At 41.8% G+C, this 26,594-nt stretch overlaps 2 protein-coding genes across 5 annotated transcripts; one reads left to right on the top strand and one right to left on the bottom strand.

The window, feature by feature from the left end:
• The first annotated feature begins 776 nt into the window (after positions 1 to 776).
• ube2kb (ubiquitin-conjugating enzyme E2Kb (UBC1 homolog, yeast)) lies at positions 777 to 6,973 on the top strand. Its single transcript, XM_053418413.1, has 7 exons — positions 777 to 1,669; positions 2,459 to 2,552; positions 2,653 to 2,711; positions 3,863 to 3,945; positions 4,049 to 4,148; positions 4,397 to 4,525; positions 4,936 to 6,973. Exons 1-7 carry the CDS (start codon positions 1,607 to 1,609, stop codon positions 5,008 to 5,010), a joined length of 603 nt encoding a protein of 200 aa, XP_053274388.1. The 5' UTR covers positions 777 to 1,606; the 3' UTR covers positions 5,011 to 6,973.
• Positions 6,974 to 7,046: 73 nt separating this feature from the next.
• Positions 7,047 to 26,181, bottom strand: pds5a (PDS5 cohesin associated factor A). 4 transcript variants are annotated; one of them, XM_053418409.1, is made up of 33 exons: positions 26,063 to 26,181; positions 24,976 to 25,128; positions 19,504 to 19,707; positions 19,122 to 19,208; positions 18,659 to 18,756; positions 18,402 to 18,528; positions 17,756 to 17,836; positions 17,460 to 17,600; positions 17,112 to 17,227; positions 16,664 to 16,758; positions 16,383 to 16,528; positions 15,849 to 16,000; positions 15,341 to 15,454; positions 14,916 to 14,997; positions 14,775 to 14,823; positions 14,537 to 14,676; positions 13,988 to 14,103; positions 13,430 to 13,535; positions 13,103 to 13,263; positions 12,751 to 12,874; positions 12,460 to 12,618; positions 12,308 to 12,376; positions 11,979 to 12,115; positions 11,680 to 11,803; positions 11,334 to 11,538; positions 10,908 to 11,022; positions 10,638 to 10,770; positions 10,293 to 10,412; positions 9,753 to 9,815; positions 9,465 to 9,616; positions 9,291 to 9,372; positions 8,933 to 9,189; positions 7,047 to 8,211 (listed from the first exon to the last, which is right to left on the bottom strand). In XM_053418409.1, exons 2-33 carry the CDS (start codon positions 25,087 to 25,089, stop codon positions 8,208 to 8,210), a joined length of 3,873 nt encoding a protein of 1,290 aa, XP_053274384.1. In that variant the 5' UTR covers positions 25,090 to 25,128; positions 26,063 to 26,181; the 3' UTR covers positions 7,047 to 8,207. The 4 variants fall into 4 exon arrangements, with proteins under 4 accessions (XP_053274384.1, XP_053274385.1, XP_053274386.1 ...); XM_053418410.1 differs by lacking the exon at positions 26,063 to 26,181 and adding an exon at positions 25,829 to 25,983; XM_053418411.1 differs by lacking the exon at positions 26,063 to 26,181 and adding an exon at positions 25,446 to 25,594.
• Between the last annotated feature and the right edge of the window lie 413 nt (positions 26,182 to 26,594).

Here is a 26,594-nt window from a genome sequence, read left to right as displayed (position 1 = left end):
TGCACCATGCATACCTCAAAATGTACAACACCACAGTACATAGTTGTTCCTCTCAATCCAAATCCTAATCACTGCCAGGTAGAAGCTGAAGGCCTCAGTTTGCTACTTTTATTCAGCCTCTTAAGACAAAAGTCACACAATGTCAGTCGATGGTTAAGAAACGAAAGCAGCAGCCCTGTCAAACTGAAAGAATGGTTTGTTAAAGCTTTAGTGTGTAAGCAGTGGAAATCAGTAAGTCTGTACGTAGTAAAGAGTTTATAATATATATATTTAATGAATGTGTTACTGTAAATAAACAATATACCCTTTCTTTATAGATAAGTTTTAAGCACTTGATAAGAACAAGTTTCCTTCCCCAACAATTCTCATTAAGCTTACGGTCAATGATGATGTAACAGCTGGTTTCATCACATTACGAGAAGTTTCTAGTCTGCTGTTTGAATAGCGAGTCAACATATGTTTAGGTCATAACATGACTGGGTTTTTTCTTAAACAATAATCCAGTTATTAATGTTGTTATAATCATTAAGGAAAACTGAAGGTTTATAAGTTATAGGTAAATCTACAATCCATCAAGGGTATATTTGTAATTCTTAATAAGCAGTTTGAAAATTGGATTTAGGTCCAGAAGTTCAGCAGCTTTTTTCCAGAGGGTGAGTCACATGGTCAGACAGTCCAATAAAAGGGTCGAAAAGGCAGGACAGGACGTTTGGCATCCCAGAAATAGTTTCATTACCTCTGCCAAAACATTGTGTGTCCATCACTTTCTGATCATTCGTTTGCATGAAAAAACTATGGGTTGAGTTAACATCCTTGATCTTTGGTGGATGAGACGTGGTATGTGTCAGGGGGGAACACATTACACTTTGGAGATATTGTGAGATAGTGTCTCTCAGAAAATAATTCACGGAGCCTGATGAAAAAACATGTTTAGGGGGAATGATGTATGAGTGTTTGCAATTTGGTACAGGAACAACAAAAAATCCAGATCTAGTGAATTTAATTGTGGTTTCCTAAGGCGACTGTTGGGCCTTGGTGGAGGTTTATGCATTCTACTAATTGTAGTAGTTTATATCTGATCTATGAGGATTTTAGAAGTAATTGAATTCAGGATTTAAAACGTGTAAATCTGTCTTCTGTAATTGTGTATGTTTTGCTCACTCATTCATTCTAAATAACATAAAAACAATAAATCCGGTTGGATTTTAAATCTTGTCCCTAAACAGCGGTGGAGAAAGATAAACAACCTAATTGTTTTCAAGGCGTGAGGACGAGGAAAAATCGTGAAGTTTGAAAAACCCCATGAACCCACGTTCTCCGCAGCTCACTGGTGAAAAGTTCCAGGTTGGTCTCCATTTACCCGCAGCTGTGTGTGCATGTTCTGGACACAGTCGCTGAATCTGTCCGCTGGAAGGCAGGCGGGTGACGGTGAGCTGCCTCTGAGGAGAGACGAAGCGGGGGAAAGCGAAAGGAAGGCTCCATAACCACATCGCAGTGCCCACCGCACAGCGACACACACCACAGGGAGACAGGCCACGGGTCTATCGCTTCCAGGCAGCGGCAGCAGGAGCTCAGCGGCGGCGGGGGCAGCTCAGCGGACACAGCCATGGCTAACATCGCGGTCCAGCGGATCAAGCGGGAGTTTAAAGAAGTTCTCAAAAGCGAGGAGGTGCGGTAACGTGTGTGTCTCTCCCCGGGCGTGTTGTACCTCCGTGCGGCGCCTTCTTTGTCGTTGTTCCAACTCCATTAAAACGAGAAGTGTCGGGAGATCACCGCTACCTTCGCTCCGGTGCAGCAGCGGGTCAGGCCTCAAAGGCGCAACTTCAGCCTGTAGCCTGTAGCTTGTTCTCGGTGTTGTGGCCGGAGCTCTGCTGTTAATGTCGGGTGGGTGCGTTCAGGAGACACCGGGGATGTGGCTCGACAGGCCCGGCGGGTCCAACAAACAACATCGCTCACTTGTTATAAATAAACCTGGCTTGTGCCGTCGTCTCAGCCGTGTCAGCTACGGTTAGCAGCCATTAGCCTGCTGAGGGTAATTTTGACATCTCATCCACAGTTAGCATTAGCTTGTGTTGTTTTGCTAAAGCGTTCATCAACTTTACGAGCGTGTTCGTCACGTATCAGCCGTACGTTTCTTTACGAGGAGGTGGGAGCCGTATATAGGGACTGTTTAATCCGCCATGTTTGTATAACGTTTGGTTTTTAGTTAACTTTTCACAGACCGTCTCCACTGTGGAGCTAACTGCGTAGCTAACGCTAATACCCGAACGCTTTCTGGGAATCGCCCCCAAACCCACGGGGGTGTTTCTGGGGGGAGAAGATGAGTGTTGTTGTGTGTTCAGCAGCCAACATGTCGGCAGCTTCACGTCGGTGTGTGACTTCATGTTACACACACACACGCACACACGCAGCAGCAGGGTGTTTTCACTGTGTCCCTCTCCTCTGTCCCAACACACAGACGAGTAAAAACCAGATCAAAGTAGATCTGGTGGACGAGAACTTCACGGAGCTGCGGGGGGAGATCGCAGGTCCTCCGGACACACCGTACGAAGGTACTGTCACACAGCGGCACGAGGACACACGCTTGTTTCACTTCCACACGGTCATCATCTTGAGTTCTCATGCTAACACGTCATGTCTTTCTTTTTCCAGGTGGCAGATATCAGCTGGAAATAAAAATCCCAGAAACCTATCCTTTTAATCCACCAAAGGTATGTGATCCATTATTCTCCATCTGCTCCTCTGCTCAATTACGCATTTGTATGTCTTGGACTCAATATCCCTTCAATCAACCAATGACTTTTTATTTGTACAGCCCATTTTCACAAGTCACACTCTGTCTCATGGGGATTAACAAGGTTTTACATCCTCTGTCCTTAAAACAAGAGTCGGGAAAAACCACCAACCCTTTTAACAGGGGGGGGAACCGTAGAAGCCTCAGAGAGGGCCACATGTGAGGCATCCCTCTCCCAGGACGGACAGAAGTACAATAGATGCTGCGTGTAACTGAGAACATTGATTAGAAGAAACACTTTGTAGCATAATGGAAAACTGTGTCAATGTGTGCTGCCCATTCCACGCACATGGTTATCCTGATTACAAATGAGGTTTTTCTGGTTTGGTAAACAATGAAATGCCGTTGAACAGATTTTTGAAAAACCGGAACATGTCGGCTGAAGAATGGGAGTAGAAGGCAGGAATCAGATTTCTGTATTCCATTTGTTACTCCACTTATACAGTAGCTTGTTATTAAAGAGATATTGCAGTGAAATATTTTACAGCGACAATCTGACAAAATTACACCAAATGTGAGGATCTTAAACATTATAGATTCTTCAGTTTAAGTGAATTGAAGAATTAAAATCCAACAGAGTCCTGGGACCATAGAAATAAACCTCCAATGGTACATATGAGGTGTTGATCTAGACGATTCAGAGACAAACCTTTACGTAGATGATCATAAACGTTGACTAATCAGGGAGCGGTCACAGTGTTTGTTATTTTACTCTGCTACATTGATTTATCCGTAGATGTAATAAAGTTAGATTTGCTGAAACCGGTTTTTCAAGGCTGATGCCACAACAAATACAGGAGAGTAAAACCTTTATGATACTGACTGATTTGTACCATTGTGCAATGACCTAAAAGGGACAGTTTAAACAACTTCACAGTGAAGATGGTGTAACATAAAAACTGTAAATGTATATAACCATTATGCGGCACATCTGTATGATATAGAACATATTTGATCAAAATATGATCAGAAAAAGAAAATGACTCGCAGTATGACTGTGCTTTAAAATCCTTTTTTTCCATGACCTCACTCTTCTTATCTATATAACCACTCATCTGTCTTTCTCAGGTGCGTTTCATCAGTAGGATCTGGCACCCGAATATCAGTTCTGTGACGGGAGCAATATGTCTGGACATTTTAAAGGACCAGTGGTGAGTGAGACGTGCCTGAACCCTCTGACCCGTACGGGGCTGGGTGTACAAATACAGAGCACCCTCCACTTACCTGCGTCAACTTGTAACCTGTGTCACCCAGGGCAGCTGCGATGACGCTGCGGACCGTGCTGCTGTCTCTACAGGCTCTACTTGCTGCGGCGGAACCAGACGACCCACAGGACGCAGTGGTAGCCAATCAGGTGAGAGAGGTTTTGTGTTTTACTGCGGTCAAACTGCCCATTATTCTATTCAGATGGTAAATTACATTTGTAGAAAACAAATTGAGCAAGAGTACAACAAGGGAGCTTTCTGTAGAATAACATTTTTGTCAGTGGTTTTCCGTGGACAGTCACAGACATTTAGACACGGTCTGTGCCTGTGTCGTCACATGTTGCCGACTTGTATTTAACCCAGGCTGCTCTCTCTCTACCTCTCTCTCTCTCCTCAGTATAAGCAGAACCCAGAAATGTTCAAACAGACTGCGAGACTGTGGTCTCACTTCTACGCTGGCGCTCCCGTCCCCAGTCCTGAATACACCCGTAAAATAGACAAACTCTGTGCCATGGGCTTTGATAAGGTCAGAACCGACCGGAGTTTTTCCTGCACTTTTTTACTTTATATTGATGATGGTGGGGAATAGGAGGGTTTTCGTTTGGCAGTTGAGATGAAATGATCAGTTGATTGCCAAAAAATTGATCAGAAAGTTCCGATGAATAGTTTTGAGTACATTTTTAATCATCTTGTTTAGTTTTAGTCTCCTGTGTTAGTAAACTTGAAAATGTTAAGGTAATTGAACGTTCATACATAACAAATCATTTGCAAATGTTGCTTTGCACTTGTGATCTTTTCTACTTAAGATTTTAAAGCTTTTCTGACATTTTATAAACTAAGTTATTACTGGTAGAGGTAGAAAACCCTATTTGACAGCATCTATCACAGATGACTCGGGTCACATCTTTCTGTCTTCTTCTTCCCCCTGTCATGCAGAATGCAGTAATAGCGGCCTTGTCCTCAAAATCCTGGGACGTGGAAACGGCGACAGAGCTGCTCCTCAGCAATTGAGATCCAGCCTGGTGTGAGGATCCCCAACAAACTCCTGTCTTTACAGCATCAGCTTCTCCCCGGCACATTCCACCATTGCCTTTTTCTTTTCTTTTTTTTGGATTGCACAGACAACACCCTATTTGCCACAGCAGTACTCTGAACCTACTTTTACAGCAAGTTTGTTCACTTACAAACTCAACACCGGTAGTAACACAATCGCCAATATGCTCATCACACTGCTGCCTGTCTGATCCCATTTGTTCAGATACATCTTCATCATGCATCTACTCTTCCATGCCCTTTGGTCATATCAGCTCTGAGGCATCTTGAAATTCCTTTTAAACAAACGTGTTTTCCATAATAATGCAAAGAGTAACTGCCTCTTTTTCGGGGTAGAAACTGAAGGAAGTCCTGCATACTGCTCTCACAGTACATCAAGATTTTATTCCTTAGGCAGAACTTGTTGAATATTCTATTATGGACTTTAAATTCTGTTAAGCTGGATGTAAAGTCACTTGACTGGAGAGTGTGGTTGTTCACCCCTCGTTTCTTCTGCAGAAGTCTAGAAAGATCGCACCCAGACATCCTCCGACATCCGTACACACAAAGAAGAAAAAAGTTATCTGTAAATAGAAGCGTGTAAATTTGAAAATACAATGGGGATATACTTTTTTTTTTCTTACATGGCATTGTAAAACAAATTATTTTAAATATAAACTATGCCTAGTTTACAGTTATATGGAAGAGATATCTTTTTATGCTTTTGTGACCCATGAGAAAACCCTGTCTCTCTTTAAGGATTTATTTGATGTGGCACAGCCAAAAATCATGGCCCCATTGGGACGGGAGGTGTCATCTTATCTGCTACGCCACAATCCAACCTTTTTGTTGATCTTTATCGTCCTAACATGTTCTATGCTGCCTTTGTATTCAGTTTGGCTACTTGATGTGATGGGACTTTGGGGTTGAAATGGCAAGACTCTTTCTGATCTACGGAAAGAGACACCTGGAACCTCTGCTCGGCTCAAGCACACCCGGTTTGGTGTGTGTCGTGCAGGGAAGTAAAGCCTGCTCTGGGATATGTTGCTAGAATAAATATCTCTCCTGCTCTGAGCCAATACAAGAATAAATGTGTCTGAGTGTCAGGAAGGATAAAAGTTTAGATGGTTTTTCCCCCCAGAGCAGTCAGTTTTCTACCATAGGTACAAAGTAGGATTTTGCTCACCCCCTCAGCTGTAAGGGGAGGAGCTTTATCACAAATCACTCCAACAGATCTAGGCCATATGTTGAGGCAACATAGGTGTCGTCCTATATTCCCAGACATGCTTTACAACACAGCCAAATAACATACTCAAGGGGGGTTGTCTTTTACGGATGTCCAAGTCGTACAAGAGGCTGGAACTCCTCTGTTCTGCACAGTATTTTCACACATTTGATTTGAGGTACAAGAACTGTAAATTAATGCATAGTATAGAAAAGTGGGGCTTTGGTGCATCCTCAGTTTTTTTATTTAAAAAGAAAAATCCTCTTTCTGCTTGACCTCCAGCTCAGTCCCTACCAACACAGCAGCATTCTAAATTTCATTCGACGTCCAACGTTTTCAGGCCGAAAACAAAAAAAGATGGTTCATGGTCAAAGTATAAAATGCACACACTGTCTCCTTTTACTTGTAAATAGCCAGATCCTTGATAAAGAGCCATCCCGTTATCACTCGAGCGCACCATCGATGGCTGGATCTATATTTTGTAAGAAAAAGAAAGGCCAAAAAGAGCCCCCCCCTCCCCGGTGTTCTCACTATGTACAATAATGCACGATGGCAGCATAAAAAAAAAGGGGCTGTTGCATCTCAGTTTCTCCATTTGGATTGAGACTTTTTTCCTTTTTGTGTTTCCTTGGAAGCAAGCATCAGCAGTATAAAAAAAGCATGGTTATTTATTGTGACGGTGTCATGTTTCTTTGATTAAAAAAAGTGGAAAATCAAGTTTGTTGTGTCGTGTCTGAAACTCTGCACATAAAAAAAACAACACAGTCGTGAAGACAGACGCACTACACAGTAACATCTAAAAGCATTTATTTTCTGGAAAAAAAAAATTAAATATGATCAAGAGAATAGGCATACTTTAAACTACATAAAAAATAAGTTGTCCTCAACACAACCTACAGAGGTGTCCAATCACTCAAAGCCTGAAACCAGGCTTTAACCCAACGGAAAACTGACAGAAGTACAAAATATATTTCATTGTAAAAGATGGAACAAAATCCTGAACACAAACTTTTATAGTAATATTTCTTTTATGCATTCCAAAGACTTGAGCAGTTAAAAAACAAAATGGTAATTCAAAACCAGCTCAATTTATGACCCCTGGACGAGGGGACGAGGAGGCAAACAGAGCATAGAACAGTGTCTAGAAATGTCTGAAAATTCAAATTAGTCCGAGAACACACTGGAAAATAATCAAAAGGCCTTTCAACAGAATTACAGGTGGAGGGGAAGAAACCAGAGAGCTTCTACCCTGCCTCGTAACGCTATAACCGAGCTAAAGCACCTAAACATACCAAAGTTAGAAACCTAAACATACCAAAGTTTATAAAATTTTGGTGCCGGCACATCCGTTTATACATTAATGTTCCCATATTTTAACCATTTGCTGCAATTTTTAACTGGATATTCCAAAAAATAAGAGGAAAGCTGCACATAGGTATTTACAAAAAAATTATAATAATCAACCGTGTAAGTAAATCTGGTGAGCTGTGGGGAAACAATGCAACAGAAAACACGAGGAAGAGGTCAGAAGACAGAGTAGGATTTTTCCCAGGGAATTTAATAAGCAACAATCATTATCAGATTAAAACGTTTGTAAAATGTCCATCCTGTTTTGTTTTTCTTATTTTTTTTAAAAACGGCTCCACAAAAGAAGCAAAGAGCAACAAAAACAAAGGGGAAAAAAATAACATGTTTTGAGTAACACCTAGATACAGTGCACTTTAAATCAAGACTACAAGGTGTTTAAAACCTTCTAGGATGTCGGTGGTGGTGTGAGTGTAAGTGTGTGTGTTTGTATACTTAATGTGTGTTTGTTTTTTTACGAAAGGTCCATAATGTATCCAGGAAAGCTTTAAGAGTCAGAGGAGTATGTGCGTAGGGCTGGGAAGGTTACGAGGAAGAGTATAACCCGTTCTCTACAGTCTTGATTTCCCCTTCACCGGTTTTCTCTTTACCTGCAAGACAAAGGAAAAGGTTTGATCTCTGCATCATTTTAAAACCTCTGCTACTGTCACAGGGAGGGGAAAAGCTGTCCTTTGAATTGTTAAATCCATCTTGGTGGTAGTATTGTGCGCAATGAAATCCCGGCTTCAAAGTTGATTCTACATGATGTGATCCCATACAGATATCACATCACAGAAGGTTCTGTGTCAGATATTCTGTGACAAAACCAACTCACTGCCAGCCCGCCTGCCCTCTCTCCACTGTTGCGCTCTCCCCTGCTTGAGAACATGGCGTCTCCCTGGTTGTCTTTGTTGGAACTGGGTGCACTGCTGGTCTGTTCTTGTGTGAGGGGGCATCTCTCTATGTTCTCCCTTTCACAGGTTACACCCTCAGGGCTGGACTCAGGCTCCATCTCTGTGTCCCCCTCGCTGCCCAGAGGCTGGGTGACTGTCCCTACAGCTGCTCTCCCTGTGTCTTTTCCTGGCTCTCTTATTCTCACTTTTTCACTCTCACTGCTCACAAATGGCCACCTACTGGGAGAGAGGTTCATATCTGAGGGAAGATGGGATGTTGTTCTTTACCTATTGCTTAAAAAGATACACACTGGGGATAAACTTTGAGCAAATATTCATCTGCCAATAAAACAAAGTTATGATGAGCCAAGCTAATGATGCTAATTCAACCTTTGTGTTGTCCCTTCGCTCTGTCCTCAGCTCCTTCCTCCACTCTTACCTCTGTAAGTCAATCTGTCTCTTTGTCCCTTCGTCGTTCTGCTGCTGCTGTTTCGTCATCTTGATATTGACGGAGTCTGCAGACGGATTGGAGTCCGCCGCTCTCTTCCTGCCTCTGCCAGCTCCCCCCCCTGTCGGTGCCACTGCTTCCTTCTTTTCAGCTCCAGGAGTGGCAGCTGTTTTCGGTGGACGACCACGTCTCTTCACAGGCGACGCTTCTGTCCCAGCATCGGGGGTTGCATTTAGACTCGGCTCCTCCTGAAAGACGGAGACACAATGCTCAGTTAAGAAAATGCTGCTCTATATTGGAGACTGTGTGTAGTTTCAGTTGACATCTGGTTTTGCTCATGAGCTTTTACCTTCTTCCCCTCGTTGTTCTTGATCGTTGGGTTCTCATTGTTTTCCTGTACTCGGCTCTCTGATGACTCGATGGCAGCGTTGCTGTTTTACCACAAGACACATTTAAAAATAATCCCTCAGTTGTAATAGTCATTTTTGTGATTATGTGTATATGTGAGCGAATGTGCGATTACCTGTTCTTGTTGATGGTTGAGGAGTTCAATGGAGAGGAGTTGGTGCTGGTGTTACTGGCTGTGTCTGAGACTGGGGTGGTCTTAGTTAAGATCCGCCTCCCTGGTACCGTCAGAGGTTTGTTCACAGTCGCCAACACTGGAGCTGGTTTAGGCTAAATACAGAAAGGGAAGGAGGGGTGGGCTTCAGTAAACCACTCCAGTCGGCCTTCATGTTCTACATGTAGCACCTACTTAGACAGAAGTAGTACAGTTTGCAGTGGTTATGAAATCAGAGAGTTTCTTACTGACCTTCCCACTGAGCAGCATTTGTCTCATCTCTGTCAACAGATACTCTTTATCATTTTTGAAGTCCTGTGAAGACATATGTTACAACAGAAAACTTGATTAGCATAAACTGCTCCACTACAAATATCAACCACAAAGTTGGGATGCACCCATTTATCTGCAGAACATCAGTATCAGCCGATTCCACCTTGTGGTCTCTTGCTGGTTAATTGGCAAATAAAATATTTCGTTGGTTATTGCTGCTGTGTATCCTTCTCTAGCTGCAGATTCTGAGCAAGTCCAATAGGTGTTACTGTAACCACCCCCAACAGCCACAGTCAAGTGAAAAGTTGTATGAATTTGTGATCATTCAAAGATTAAAGCTTGTATGACGACTTTAAAATGATAGTTCTTTTTGATGATGAAGATTTACCTTTCACAAGCAAGGAGGGGAAATAATTAACAAAAAAATAATTTGGCCAAAAGCTAATGCAAAAAATATTTCCGTTTTATTTTACAATCGCTACGTCCCTGTGTGTGTGGGTGGGTTGGTGTGATTATTACCTTGTCTTGTACGATGAAGAACTTGGGAGGTAACACAGGATCCTTTGGAGAATCCAGGTGACATGCAGTGCTCTTGTTGGCGATGACGAAGAGAGCGACATCACAGACAATATACAGCTTCTGTAACCATGGCAACACAAGAAACACTGTTAGGATACAAACTCAGTAAGTCATCGATTGTTAAAAAACAGTCCCCCGTCATTAACATACAACTCTTTGCACAATGTTTTGTTTCAAATCATGCAAACTTTTATTAAACTTAATTGTGGCAGGTTATCCCCTTTCTTTCATTTATTTATCAATGTGTGTTTGCGTGTGTGTGTGTCTGTGTGTGTGTTTGTGTACCTCATTGGCCTTTGCATCCTCAGGACACTGTGCATCCTTGGTCTGTTTGATGTTCTCCACCATCTTCCTCAGAAAGGCGTGACTGTTGTTCTCGTTCTTGGTCATCAGCACTTCCAGCATGAACCACAGGCATCTAAACAGCATCAGAACACACAATAAACATGCTGTACATCACTGCTGAGATCATGTGATTATTTGAGGTAAAATTATAAATGTTGAAAATGTGAAACAGACAAATTGACAGCTGTATAAGACAGATAACCAACTCACTCTTTGATATCTTTGAGCTGATCGTACTCCTGTGGTTTTGTGAAGTCTGGGTCATGAGCCAAAAGGTGGATCATATAGGGAACGACGTACTCGGGAAGGAGGGAGATGAGTTTTTCTGAAAGAGAGAAGAACTCATTTTAATATAAGGTAGCAGAACTTCTGAATCACATTCTCACTCCTTCATGTTTGTGTATTATACAAATCTCACAGCCCTAAATGTATAAAATAAAGCATCCAAAGAACAAACCATTCAAAAATTAAAATACCACACTTCGATCATATTTTACACATTGTTTTTTTTTGAGATTTGACTGGGCCTATTATATCTCTGCATCATTTAATGACACTTGACTGGAATAATGGGGCCACCATCGTCTATGTGGTTCAGGATTTGTAATCAAGGAGCACGTGAGGTTTCACACTGACCCTGAGCGAGCGGGTTTTGTTTGATGAACTCTCTGCGGACGGAGATGTTTTTGAGGAGGCACTGTCGGGCATGGGCGCGGCGCTCCTTCACTGGGTCCTTGGCACACAGGGCAAACACCGCCAAGTACTCGAGGGGAAGCACCAGCTTGACAAGAGCCAGGTGCAGCTTCTGAGCAAAGATCTGACGAACCTGGTAGCACTCATCCTGCACACAGAGCAAGAAACAGTGGAGTGACACTCAATTGATACAACTCGGATAAGAGAGTAAAGAAAATGTTTACTGGCTATCAATAATATTTCTTTCCCCATTAAAACTAGAACAACAGGATGTGAAGGTGGGACTGACGTTGATTACAAGGCCGCAGAGCTGAAACTGTTCAGGGGTGATGATGTCATGGTAACACAGCTCCTGGGCTAACTTCATAATGGCTCCACCTGCGGCCAGCCTCAGGCGAGACATGTCTGATTTACTGCAAAGATGAAGGAAGAACAAAGCAAAAGTGAATAACAAAGAAAGACAGAATACATTTATATCTCGCAAATCTTTTCCTCAAGTTTTCTTTTAATGAATGAATATGTTTTTCTAAGGAGCTATAAGCTTCCATTTGACTGACTCAGCACAGTGATCTTTAACCTCTGATCTACCTGATCTTCTTCTGCTCTGTTAGGTCTCCCTCGCTGACCAACATGGCCGACAGCAGACGCAGGGTGGAGTTTGCCGACTTGGATTGGTTGTTCTTCATTCCTAATAACCAACGCACCAGCAGCTTGATGGCCTGCACCTGTGGTAAGAGGAAGGAAGGAAATAATCAGAGAGTGATCCTCGTTCGTCTTTACAATCAATCTTCCTTTTTTAATATTTTCTTTATACAATCCCCACCACCCAACACTACATCATGGATGTGCAATCATGAAGGTTACAAATTACACACATTGGACTTAGATGAAATAATTAAAAGATGTTTGTTGTTTACTTTAGCAAGAACTTCAGGTGAGACTTCCTCATCAGTGGTCCACAGCTTACCATTCTTATTTCCTACCGACTGTAGATACAAAGGGCATGACAGTCACGATGTGCAATAAATGTGCAATAAATATACATGTTAATAGGTTGATCATCACATACTCTGTCATTCATGAGCAGGTCCTTCACGATGAAGTTAGCCACAATGGACTTCATCGGTGAAGCAAACTGATCTGGGGCCAGCATGGAGATGTGGCCAAGTGACACGAGGGGAGTGATGAGCTGTTCTGGGACGTCTGCGTTCAGACTACGTGACAGAGGCTGGGGGTGAGGTCAAACACATGGTCAGGACATCTGAACAAGAACAATACAAGCTGAAATGATAAATCAAAAAACATCTGTCTGGAACACAAGATAGATCCATGCAGGCTCAGATAGGAAATGGTTTCCTACCTCAAAAATCTGTGCCAGCTGCACTTCCTTGTTGTTAAAGATGGCATGGATACAGTGGACAGCCTGCTTGGCCTGGTGAGGTGTTCCACGCTTTGCTTTCTGATGCAGGATGGGAATCAGCGTCCTGATGGATACAACAGATGTCAAGCATCAAAGCAGACTCATTATTTAATTCAGTCAACATCTGGACTGGATAGATCGTCAGTATCTCACAGGTTGACTCTTTAATTGTTTAAAAGAAACATTTTATAGTCTGATTAGGGAGAGATTTTAATGTAGATATTCTTCTGCCTGGGAAAAATGTTAAACACAAGCACAACTTATAATCTGAATCTTTTCATAGTTCCCTTACGATTTTATCTGTTGTAACTCCGCCTCGATCTTTTGTCCAGTGTTTCTGAAAATCTGTATCGCTGCCTCTGCCACTTTGTCATCCTCCATCTTCAAACACTGTAGCAGAGACTCATAGGTCTCTGCTGAGTGGAACGCTGTGGGGTGGGTAAATGACAGGACCTAGACGGAATGAAACAAGGTCGATATAGATTACTTCCTCACATTCATTCATCAGATTACCTTTCAGGGAAATAGCTGTAAAGCTCTTGCCCATACACAATAACTTGCAGCATATAGGTGAACTTTCCCAGACTTGAAACCTGTGTGCTTGGTCTATGTCGTGTACCTTGAGAAGCTCCAGGCCCGAGCGGATGGCTGTGTCAGGGGTCACGCCCTCCTCGTCATCATCAGCTGTGCCCTCAGTGGACTTGTTGAGCAGCTTCACCAGAGCACTGAAACATTATACAGTTCATACTTTACCATCTTTATATTAAACTCATCAAAACCTTTGACTTTACAGATAAAACTAAGCGCTAAACATAGCAGAAAGAATTAATATAACAACAACAAAATTATTATGCTGTTAAACTTAAGCATTTGTCATTTGATACGAGTTCTTCCTTTGTCATGGTGTTTTTCCATAAAGCAGAAAGGGTTAATAGTATGCCCTGACTGGGGCCTGCAGTTACACCTCACCCCCACTAGGTGTCTCAATGAATGAGAGAAGCCTGTTCGTGCTGTTACACAATGACACAGACCCAATGTTCATAAAGTTCACCATCACTGAGATGGGGCATTGCGCCATAGTACATTCACATATAATGGAACAACATTTACTATGAATTATGGGCCTTTCAAATTTAATCAATAATACTGTCGTCTGGAGTGAGACATGTTTTCTGACCTGATGGCCTCAGAGTCGATGTGGACGGGAGCAATTCGCTCCAGCAGGAACTTGACCATCTCCAGGAAGGGGTTGGTGGGCTGCTTGGGGAACGTCAGCTTACGAGTGATCTCCCTCTGCACACAGTACAAACAGAAATAACGTTAATAATAACATTCAAGGATTTGTGCGCATATCTGCAGACCCTTTTAAACCAAGGTTTGTATTAACACATCTGAGAACTTTCACATATTACAGTTTCATATTCTGACAACTAAAATTCAAACCAAGATCAAGTATGAATTATTTTCGAAGATATCCAATATTTAAAGATACTTTTCCTGTTTTCTGATTTAATTTCCTACTGCTACCATACAAACCCATTTTTGATGTGACTGTACCTTGAAAATACAGATAAATGAAAGTTATTTCAGTACATATGTATGGTGTAGTGAGGTGGCAGGGAAGAAATTAGGTTCAAAATCGAACTTTAACTTTGTTAAAAAGAGACAGAAAGACTGTCCGTCTGTCGGCGAGTCTAGGATGCATGAGTATTCAGTGTCCTCTCACCACACAGATCTCAGCCTGTTTGCAGGAGCAGGTCGGGCTGATGAGCATCTCCAGCTGCACTCTGAGCTTCTCGTCCTCACCGAGAACCTGGTTGAACCTCTTCATGAAGTCCTGAGCCTTTCCGGCATCCGGCAGGTTCTCTGGAAAGACCAAACAAAATGATAAGGATGCAGCTCACACAATTACTTTTAATGCAATGATTCAAAAAGCTGTTTATCGTGGTGTGTTTTCAACTTACTGGAGATACTCAGCAACTTCCCAAACATGGAGGTGTTATTGGCCTCCGACTGTCAGGGGAAAGAGAGACAAGTGATTGGATGGATGATAAATTGGCCTTAAACGACATGGAGAAGATGGACAGCTTTGAGTGCAAGCTCACCAATGGCAGCTTGTGAAGGTCCAGCAGCTCTTTGACGAGGCCTCGGAGCATGTTCTGACACTTCCACATCTCATTCAGAGCCCTGAGAGAACAGAACAAACAGAAAGAGGAGAGAGCAAGTGAGATGTGGCAAAACAAGAGAAGTGATCAATATTCCTTTGTAGTGACATTTGGTTTCATGTTGTGTGTAGAAACTGGGCAGTTTCTACACTAACTAGTTGGCATTTAAATACCGTACGTTTATTGACTTTGACTTTGGAATTGAAATGCACCAAGAAAGGAAATTATTACAGATGGACATACGAATCATTTTATGCATGGGGATAGAAACTGCGTCAATTGCAAACACGCATTAAAATAAACAGGCCAGTAGGTATATGTGCAATCTAAAATGTGAGGCAGTGTGTTTTTGCAGGTTTACTGACTTGACAGCATTTGTGTCCAGGCAGGCGTACAGGTAGTAGAGACACTTCATCTTCTCCCCTGTGTCCAGGCTGTGAGGGACCATGTACTGGGCAAAGATCTTCTCAACTAATAATCTGCAGAAAGGTTCATCACATAAATAAAAAGGGAAGGAATCAATATTATCCTCACTTCAAAATGATAAACTTGGCATTTTGTGTTTCTACAGCTGCAAACAAATACAATTTAAGATATTTTGTTTCTACTTGAAATGAAATTTAAGAAAATATTGATAAAGGTATATTAGGGTCTGATATGACTCCACTGCCTTTATTCTTCTTTCAAAAACAAATTTTATGGCCGAGATTGAATAAGACGTTTTCATCACGAATATGACTGCAACAATTTGTAGCTTTACTACTGACTGCTCGTAGAAGAAAATACATTACACATCAGATGCAAAGTCCCTGCTCTGATGGCTGCTTCTCTAAAAGTAATTTCAGTCTAAATGTAGCATATGAATGTTCTTACTTGTCATCTATGCTGTTCTGATAATATATGTGCAGCAGCTTGTCTTTAATCCAGCTGATCTTCTGAGCACACTCCTTCCCGGCCTCGTGGTGTAGACAGTATTTCTTATAAAGCTGAGCCAGGCCCATCATGGCCTCCTTACGAACGCGCCACTGTAGAGGAAGAGAAGAAAAAAAACACACGAGTCAGGGCAGGAATAAATTTAGATAAGGAAAATCTATTTTCTTGTTTTATGGGGGAAGGAATCTGGTGTTGAGGGAAATTGCTGCACTGATCGTACTCTCAGACAAACACATACATTGAAACTGTATGAGAATCTACATGTTAATGTGGAAGAGATGTGGTTAAGGTCTCAGACATTTGGTTTCAAATGTCTCCAAGGTCCATGACTGTTGAGCAGCAGAATGAAGAACCTTGAGTCAACTGATCTGCGGCTATCCAAAATGGCAATGCATTTATTTTCTACATGTCTCTAAAAAGAAAATGTATATCTGCAGCACTGATGCACCAAGAGTGAGTCCACATTTGTCTCACCCTCTTGTCCAAAGTCCTTTCCCGTACAAAGCCCAACAGCTGGTCGTTGACCAAGTTGAGGTCTTTCTTTCCAGCATTGATGATTGTCACAATGACATCATGACGGATGGCTTCCTCTGGGTCATGGGAACGCACCTTTAAGAACTCTGATTGGGTAAAGAAGAGAAAGACATGTAACCAAAATATTGTCTAGAGGATAATGTGAGAGTAAGAAGAAGAGTGAAGAAGACACTCAGTAATTTGTACTGAGTCAGGAACACAAACTCTAAGTAAGAGCACACCTGTTAGGTCTTTGGCCAGGTCTGGGTGGTTCATGAGGCAGTGACTGGCAAACTTTACACACTCTAGCCTCACTGGGACGTGGATGTCATTGAACCTGGAGTAAAATAGCAGTTACACATACAATTCAGCTGAGTCGTGAGAAAGCAGGTTAAGGCAGAAGTGACTGATAAATGACATGTTCAGTGTCTTTAAGAAAGTAAGCAAATGTTTTACAAGAAAGAACCCTCCCTATTTGTGTGCTCTCTTATTGAATATGCACATCACTTCAAGTATTAAGTTATTCAGCTCACTATGAGAGTTCCTTCTGGTTACCTCAAAGGACACATTTATGTATAATATCTTTTCACTCTCAGTCACAAGATATGTTGCTCGTGTTTCTTAAGGTTGAAACAAATCGGCTTAATTAATATCTGAGTGTGTATGTTTGTGTGCACACATGTAGCTCACCGTCCTAGGAAGCACTGCCACAATGGTCTGTTCTGTGAAGCCAGCTCCGAGTCTTTGGCCCCAAACAACTTAGCGAGCAACCGTACAACAGCCAGACGCTCCTCGCCATCATTGCTCTGCCAACACAGAACACATTTTATTTTAAACAATTATTTTACAACTGATTAGATATTACCTTCAAAAGAACAGGATGGACGGATAGCTAACCATAAAACATATTAACTCCTGCTACGGCTGTCATAAGAAAAACGATTCATATTACAAAACATGACATTTTAGGCAATGCATCAACAGAAAACTGTTGGTCTGAGATGCGGAGAGCAACTTTTGGGGTTGTGTGTTTGTTACCTTAAGTTTGAACTCCAGCTGTGGCATGACAGAGGTAAGCAGCATTGGGTCGATGGCAAACAGCTCCTGGATGAGGTCAAAGACGTGCTCTGATAGGTCACTGACTGATGACTTGCCCATCACTAAAACCTGATTGAAGAACTATGGAAGAATAAAATATAAACACTGTTAGAAAGAATCCAATCTATGTTGACATAGTCTGAGGACAAGTTCCGAGAAACAACAACACAGGTTAAAACTGAGAATAAATATTTGAGACATGAGGGAATATAAATGGACAGCTGGATGCTACTTACATTTGCGATGCACGTCTCTATGGTCTGGACAGTTCTCTTCAGAAGAGTCTTGGCAAGGTCGTATGCTTGCTTGTTCAAATTCTGTTACAAGTAAAGTTAAACACTGATTAGCTTCTTCAATCTTGTACTCAAACTAACTTCCCAGGTTTGGGTCAGTGATGAATATAGTCTCGCTCAGCCAGAAAATCTACACAGTATCTGTGTCAGTGCTGGAAAATTATCCGTCTGAACCTATTATCTTTCTTGTTTGTTTGCAATTCTCTAAACAAAATCACAATCATCTTGAGATTCAGTGTTGATGCTTCTGGCACCTAATCTTGTTTTGGTGCAACATTTGCATGTGGGGAGGTTGTTACTGTGATTAAAATGTCTAATTCCCAACAAAAAACCGTACATGTGTCAGACACATGTCGACTGTAGTTTTTCTGTACAGAAAAAGAAGAGACATTATTCCTTCAAGCTCAGCGTCATAAGAGTCCTGATCTCCGGAGGTTTATTGATGGAAAGCAAAGACAAAAATTAATTCTAAAAATCTCAAACTTGTTGATTTTCAGCCCCATCAAGATTACACCAAACAATGAAACATAAGTACAAATAATTAATATTATGATAAAGTTATAGATAGATGTGTGTATATGTGTCTCACTTTGTGTGCAGGGATAAGGTTAATAAGGATGGTATCCAGCAGCTCCTGTGTGACTCCGTCTCCCTCCATGATGATAGAACTCATCAGATCCATCATGTGCATCTGAACCTTCTGGTTGTGGCTGTTACTGTGGAGAAAGAAGGACAGAGGCTGAGACAGACATTTTGCACTCGGGTGTTACCTGATGACATTAAGGAAGATTAAAAAACAAAAAAATACAGAACAGTTACGGTTAGGGTGGAACATAAGGGCCTTACTTGATGACAGTGAAGAGTGATTTAAAAAGCTGGATGAAGATCTCATTGCAGTCCTCCAGTTCAAAACATATGTTGTATGACTTCACCCATGCCAGGTTCTACAGAAAAACAAAATGTTATTCCTTCATCAGCCATCAATTCAACAGTGTGCTTTCACAATCCATATTGCTGTCCTAGTACTACACAAGTAGGACAGCAACTTAGACTTTTGGTCTATGAAATGTAAAAAATTACAACTTCACAAAAACCTCAAAGCATAATGCACAAAGACAAAGAAGCAACGATTCCATCTGTTTAAGAAAGCGACATCTGAGAATATGTAGAATTTACATTATTTTTGGTTAAAAAGGGACAACATTGTTGATTTATTATTTGATTGTCAAAATAGTTGCATATTATTTGTTTCAAAAGTAGTATCGCTTCTTGAGCACGTATTCTGTTTTCTACGGAATAAGCGCCTTACCTCCAGCAGGTAGAAGTATCTGTTGAACTGCGGGCTCTTGGTGTCTTCCAGCCCCTTCAGTTGTCTGGTGATGAAAAGGAAGATGTCCTGGAGAAAAAGAGGAAAACAATTTGATGATCCCAGGTTACATCACTGATGATATGTCCAAGTTGCATCAATAAACCAATGAGCATCAAATACATTTAATATTGACAAAGTAAAATAAATATTGCACATAGTGGCCTATAGAATACAACAGCAAAAAGCTTCAGCTAAATTAAATATAGTCTCGACTGCTGAAAAAAGCACATGTGTGAACCTTGGATTGGTTTTAAAATGTATTTACTTGGTGTTAGTGCTGAGTAAGTTGATTGAGAATATATACATTTGCCCAGTTTCTGACCTTGAGTTTGTCGTGGGAGGTGTAGGGGGCCTCAGGAGCATAGATCCTGAAGATGTCAGCCAGACAGCAGGCCACCAGTAGCCGTACGTCTTTGTTTGGGTTCCTGAGGAAGAACTCTGAAGCGAGATGTAGTGCTAGGTTGAGATACTGTTGCTTTTCCTCCTCAGAGTCTTGATCCATGTCCATGTAGGTCTTCACCACCATCTGCCAACCAGAGCAACAAGAAAGGAGGTTGAGATGGGAAGCATTTTCATAAGAATAGTAAATAAAATGTTTTGACAACATGAAGTTGTCCAGTGTCCTCAGGGTTTCGCCAATTGTTTGACACAGAAGTATTAGTGTAAAGCTGTTGTGGCAGAAGGTTTGGACAGGGTCATCTCTCTTCTTCTCTATCAGAAAATACTGAATTTATTAAGTAGTGATCGAGCTGGAAAATGCCACTTCAAAAAGAGGCAAACAACACATTTGTACACCCAGTGAGAATCTGCTAGAATGGCTGAATGACAAGACCTGTAACAGCTCATTAATTTGGGCTGCTGTGGTTGTTTTAATCAACTTCGAGGAACCGTTAGTGCCTTGAGAAGATTTTAGTATTGTGTCCACAGTTGGAATTGCATGTCATGTACCCCAATCGTTTTGAAAGAAATGTCTGAAAAATAAATGACTACATTTGCTTTGTAAAATAACAATTAATACACGTTGTCCAAAAATAAAATAAAAACCTCAAACAATTTTTACCATGACATTACTTTAAACTAGCAATAGGCTGATGGATTGACCTGGCAGAAATTTACAAATTGTTGGCAGGGCTCCAGAGTGCACATGCAACCTAACACTCCTACTGACCTGCGCTCACTTTGCACTTAAACAATAAACAGCATTAATCACAAGTTATTAGGATCTGAACAGTCCTGAAGTTTACTTTGTTTTTGTTTGTTCAGCTTAAGAGTATATATTATTAAGAGTATGTGTTATTTAAACACATTGAAAAATAAGTCCAACAAACACACAACACCAGACCCGCAAGGCCAGGACATCAGTGTAATGATCCAGATTCATGAGCCAACATCGATTAATAATTAAACGGTCAAGAAAAGGTATAGCAGATGTATTGTTGTGATGCCAAAGGGTACAGTGAAAAGATGTGGGTACACCTAAATTAGGTGCTAGTTCACCAAAATGGAAAAGTCATGTGCAACAGTTCAGCTGTAGCCCTGGTTGATCTACAGGGATCAAGTGGACTTTAACAGAAACAAAAACAGCTTTCTGTGTATATATCTTGGTAACACAGGAGAAAAATGTATTGTTTATATTGCTTTTATAAAATGCTATTATTTTTAACCCCCCCAAAATATCAATATCCCTATAAGACTATGGCCTCAAAAACACAGAAGCAGTAACTAACATTTTCATATGCACCCAGGGAGCAATTTTTGCTAGAATGGATGGGATGCCATCTTAGATACCTGGGTCCAGTTTTCGTACTACATCCACTGTTTATCGGGATGCGATTAGAATGTTATGGTAAAAGAAGAAACAACAGTAAGAAACAAGAAGTTGGAGGCAAAAACTGATATTCACTGTAATTTAGGAAAGAGCACATTATTATCAGACCACATCAGTTATAAGTCACGTGTGATTTATAACTGGTGTGGGTAAAGATGAGAACCAGGAGACTCATGATGATGCAATCACCCGCATTCACTTCCTGAATCCTGATTGGGGCCGCTCAGGACACAGCTGCTAGCAGTGAATGTAAAACATTGCTAATGTTTACTGTCAGTAGTTCCCCCTGGTCATTGGTCCAAGAAAACAAATCCCCCTGGTCTTACTTTTCACCATTGCTGTCCTTCCTTTGTAGTATTTTCTGCAACTAAGGAACCGATGCTGATTAAAAATCGACTTCCTGTTAACACTGACACGAGCATGCCCAGTGTACAAGAATGGACATGTGATATCCATCAGGTGTTGGTATAAAGGAGTAAATACTTTTGATTAGCAGCTTAGACGCTTGGCTGGACATAAATTATTTTAGTATCAAAATGCTGTTTTTAAACTAACATGTATTAGTGTGGAAGAAGCCTGAGAGAAAGAGTGAGAGTGTGTGTGTTTCAGAGGTAGAGATTGCACATTGAAGCACAGCAGTGGAGCTGGCTCAACAGCCAGGCAGCCAGCTGGGGTGGGGGATGGGCCAACAGCTCCAGCAAACTGCAGAGCACCACACTCACTCCTGTGCTGGTCTTCACAGAAACAGTCACAACACAGCCGGTGGAGACAGCGAACACTACAGATCCAAGTGTGTGAGCCTGCTGAGCAGCAGAGAGTGCATGCATCTCTGAACCCACTGCCTTCCCCCTTAAATAAGATGTCAGCCTGGGGCAGACAGAATATAAGTGACATGTTACCAACTGTCTGCAAGATGTTCAGTCAAATGTTCACCACAATTTAACGATGCAATTCAGGCAAGCAGCTCTGATATCAGCTGATAAACTCAAAACCAACAACCATTTCCTCCCACACGAGCAGATAGCTTGAGTATATGAATACTGCAAACTGTCTGAATGCTGCACTGAGCCCTCGGGTTCAGCCTGTTTCACTCTGTCAAAGTTATTACTGACATACAAAAATTGATTTATCGTTATTTATTATCTGAGAATAAAAACTGCAACTCTTGAGAGAAGTATACCCTGCCGTCCATCCCTGTGGCATTACTCATCATTAATGATTGCCTTTACCCATTAACTCAATCAAACTATTCAAATTTGGCTATCAGGTATGTGGCAGGTTTTGACTTATGTTGACTAAGTTCCTACAATTGTCATGTGGGGTGAATAGCATCAAATGTTGCTGAAAGCTGTGCCAAGAAAGTTATGTTTTGTTTTGTTAGTCTGTTAATTAGCAGGATTACGCAAAAACTACAGGCAGACTTGTGGTGTGGGTTCGGATATTTCCCCAAAGTTCAGAGCAGATCCAGGAAATGTGTCTAAAGAGTGAAAGACCAGCTCTCATATGTGAGAGAGAACTGCGTTACATGGTACTCGTAGGTAACAGCGCAGCTGCAGCTGAAACAATGAGGCTGGCTCTACATGGACAGTAACAACTTTATGGGGATGGCAAGAGCATGCAGCAAATAACGCTGTTCTGATCAATAAAATGCAGCAATGGAAAAAATACCAAGTTAGAGATATTGTATTTATTCTTAAACTATGGCAGGTAAAATTAGGTTGTGGGGGGAAGCCAGTTTAGATATGTAATTGGAAAGAATGCTTAGACATTAGCCTTAGCAGGGGGAATGCTCTATCAGAAGATCCTTCTAGTTGAAAAGTCAAATGATTCCAACCTCACATGTGACTTAAGGCACAGTAGGTATGGGAAATTAACTTGGAGAAAATTACAACCTCATTCTGCAATTCCATTCTGAACTTGTTCATTCTCACCACTCTCTTGGTGTCAGTATTTCCAGTGAACACATCGTACACTGTCTTGCCAGCGCTAAATGGCAGAAGGACATGATTGATGACCGGGTCCATGTTCAGAAGTGATATTTACATGCATATTGAGAGATCTGATCACAAGTGGACAGTTCTTGGTTTGTCTGTTTAAAGCTGGCATTAAAATGCATCTGTATTGAGCACTAGAGATCAGATCTTGCTTCCCTGCTCTTTATGCAAATTACCTACGTCATGTCTGTACACAAAGACCAAACAGTATTTTAAACCAGTCCAACAAAACAGATGTGTCTGTGGTCAATATTATGTGCGTGTGTCGGCATGAGAAGGAAACTGCAGAGCGTCAGAATCAAATCGTATTATGTTCTTATATCATACAATACTGTACTATTCCATATATATTTCTTACTGTACATATCTATTTATTTACATTCCACTTTAAATACGCACAATACTCTGCACTTTACTGCCTTTTTTTGCACTTCTGGTTAGATGCTAAACTGCATTTCGTTGTATAAGTACTTGTACTGTGCAATGACAATAAAGTTGAATCTAATCTAATTATTTTGATTCGATCACAAGTGATTCAATGACAAGTGAACCGATCACAAGTGAACAGCTCCAAGTACAGATGTGAAGGCACTCGGATCAAATAGCGATCTGATCAGGCAAGACCACATTCAGAGGTGGTCTGGGACACACAAATCCACATTCTTGTGGATGCAAATCTGTCCTGGGGCCACATATGAAGGACCTTTTAATCAGCTGACTTCCTTTTTTTCTTATTGATTTGTTATTAAGCAGCCCCACAATATCAGCACTGATCGCCACATAATGATAAATATTTTCCTTATATTGGTAAAATATTTCTGATCTAAAATGTGTCCTCAATTTGTCTCGAGTTCATGCAAACTTACACCATGAGTTGTCTACTGTTGGTCTTAAAACTCAGAACAAAATGATAACACCAGTTAGCAACTTAACGTGAGGACACCTCTAGACTCTGCCTGCTTGGCTGTTTTGTTATTCTGCTTAATATAGAGCAAACAGTGTTGACAATATTGTCAACAATGGAGTTCATTAACAGTGCATATCTTACAACACAAGCCAAAAACATTTAAATCCGCAAATATCAGCTGATGAAGTTGGCCTACTCACTTGTTTGTCAAGGGGAAGCCGCAAACACTACAGAGCGCATTTTATTGAAATAAGGTGGGTGTGTCAGCCGAGGAAGAACATAGTGACTTTGGTGCAGATGGAATTCAGGGAGCTGGACCTGGAGTTAGTTTCATGGGACATTTTCGTGAATTTTCAATAAAGCAAACTCTCCTTTGGGTTTTCCAATTGGATTAAGATCTGGTGACTGCAGAGGTCAAAATATATGATTCACATCATTCAGTGGCCCCCCCAGGACATATTATGTGGTGATTATTATTCTGTTGACTAAGTTTTAAGGTTCTACCTCTAGATGTTACGCATCAGTACCTTTAAATTAATATTTAACATACGGTTAAACGGATTATATTCCTTTGACTACTTGAGTTCAACAGAATGTCGATTATTATCAATTGCTAGAGTGCCTATGTTTTCTTCCATCTGTCCTTGTTTTTCTATCATGGAGTGAAAAAAGCTTAACTGTTCAATGTTTGCTTATTTGTAATCACATTTTGGGACAGACCAATTGTCCCTGGCTTATGGGAATATGACTACGGTCTGGAAAAGTTGGAACCTTCGACTTCTGGAGGCCACTATCTCTTGTTTTGTATCATGTCAAGCTCGGGTTTAAGGACATCATAATACTGTGGTAGTGATAAGGTGATCATGAGTGTTGCTGTACAGACAGAGCGAAAGCAGAGGAATGGGGAAACAGGCTGCCATAAGCCTGGGGCCTCTTATTTCTTAATACCCTGTAGTTGACAAAGTTAGAGAGGTTTGGTACAGTGCCAGGGGCTGGACACTGTGAGACCAGGCTTGTAGGCTTTGAGTAAACGTATGGTGAGAGCAGGACACCGCATCAACGTACCTTCAACCGCTTGACCATCTCATCGTTGCTGATTTTATCCGTGATCTCTTTTACTCCAGGAGGGTAGGTGATCTTTCCGTCCCCCGCCGGTTTCTGCTGTTGCGGGAACTCCATGCTTGTTGATCTACAATCCACACGGTCTTCTACTGGCCTCTATGGGTCGGAAAACAAAAGTTCAACACAACCATGCTACCCGCACTTACCCCAAAAACTCGTTTTAAGCACCATTGTCATTCACCAATCACCAGTGTTTACCCACTAAGATGGGCAAAACCGCGAGTCAACATTCAACGACATCCTGATCCGGAAAACTTCCCAAACAGAAAGCCTCCATTAAACCCACACTGTACATATTATTAGCTTATATGCTAAAATTCCCCCAGCTAAACATCAGCTCCATATTTTACGCAAATGTCTCGAATCAAACATCGTGTGGCCCCAGAAACGAGCTCTGCTGTCATTTTGCTAACATTCGGTGCATTTACACTGCTCGGTTGTTGTAAACCCACTTTGAGCCCGCCGCTGTGCGTCTACTGTCACACGGGTTATCAAACAAGCTAGCTGGCTGCAGTGCAAACATCGTTGGCTAACGGCTAACATTTTGCGGGAAGGAAGTCGTGTTAGCGGCGAGCGGCTAATGCACGTTAGCCGTGCGAGCTAACCCTGCTAGCCCACTCCGCTTAGCCTAGGCCTCAAACTACTCTGGTACCCATCACATCTCCAGCTACACACAATCACAGAGGAAGTTAAGTATATACCGATCGCTGCCTCGCGCCGCCGTGCTCGTGGTCAGCTCCCGAGCTGGTCGACCCACGCAACTACTTTGTAAAGTTTCAAAACGACGCTTATTTACTTGTTACTGTCTTTTCTCAACTTCGACGCATCGCTCCGCGCCGCCGCTAGTTCCCAGGCGGAGAAGAGCTGCTGCTGCTACCGTCGCCCTGAACCCTCCTCTCACCACCAACTTGCCCCCACGGAGGCTTGCTACAACACCGCAGCAAATGCAGGAATTAGTCGGTTCCCGGACACACAAGTGCAGCCGAACCCGTCCGAAACGTTCCCCCGGCGTCTCCTCGTCAGTATTTACCTCTGAAGTGGGCCGTGTTAATTCATTAGTCTGACACAGGTTGGCTTTAGTTTTCGGCACAAAGCTCTGTCCGTTCAGTCAGTGCTGTCTGAGTGAAGACCTGGTGCAGGGCGCCCCCCTCGGTCTCTTAGGAGTACTGCACCACCGCGTTCATGGCGGGAGGAACAGACAGCCCCTTTACTGTTGCCCTTCGTCGTTTAGTTTCTTCAGCTCACCGAGGAATTTATTCTTACTGTATCTCCCGTAGCTGCCAACTTTGTGGCCTGTGCATACAGGAACATTTTGCACATGAGATAAGATACAATAAGAGCATCCTTTATTAAGCCCACAATGTGGATAATAGCTCAAATTACAGCAGCAAGGGTAGAAGAAAATAGGCATCAGTAAGTAACAATAAGTAACTCAAAGGTTTAGTGTGTAAAGTCAAGAAAGATATGTGCAGTGTGAGAATATGTACAGTGAATGGATTGAACATGAACCATTGTACTGCACAGACAGATTTAATATTACACAGTTAAGAGAGTTAAACCAG

This window comes from Pleuronectes platessa, chromosome 3 (genome assembly GCF_947347685.1).
Source record: "Pleuronectes platessa chromosome 3, fPlePla1.1, whole genome shotgun sequence".
Classification (NCBI taxonomy): domain Eukaryota; kingdom Metazoa; phylum Chordata; class Actinopteri; order Pleuronectiformes; family Pleuronectidae; genus Pleuronectes; species Pleuronectes platessa.
Note: the sequence above shows the minus strand (reverse complement) of the source record. Positions and strands in the feature narration are given on the sequence as shown.

Excerpts from the sequence above, each read along its gene's own strand:
- ube2kb (XM_053418413.1), top strand. The coding sequence starts at position 1,607 with ATGGCTAACATCGCGGTCCAGCGGATCAAGCGGGAGTTTAAAGAAGTT. Across the intron at positions 3,946-4,048 it reads GACATTTTAAAGGACCAGTG|GGCAGCTGCGATGACGCTGC; the intron begins GTGAGTGAGACG and ends TGTGTCACCCAG. Across the intron at positions 4,149-4,396 it reads ACGCAGTGGTAGCCAATCAG|TATAAGCAGAACCCAGAAAT; the intron begins GTGAGAGAGGTT and ends CTCTCTCCTCAG.
- pds5a (XM_053418412.1), bottom strand. The coding sequence starts at position 25,089 with ATGGAGTTCCCGCAACAGCAGAAACCGGCGGGGGACGGAAAGATCACC. Across the intron at positions 11,539-11,679 it reads TCTGCGGCCTTGTAATCAAC|GATGAGTGCTACCAGGTTCG; the intron begins GTCAGTCCCACC and ends CTCTGTGTGCAG. Across the intron at positions 9,816-10,292 it reads TCTTCATCGTACAAGACAAG|GACTTCAAAAATGATAAAGA; the intron begins GTAATAATCACA and ends ATGTCTTCACAG.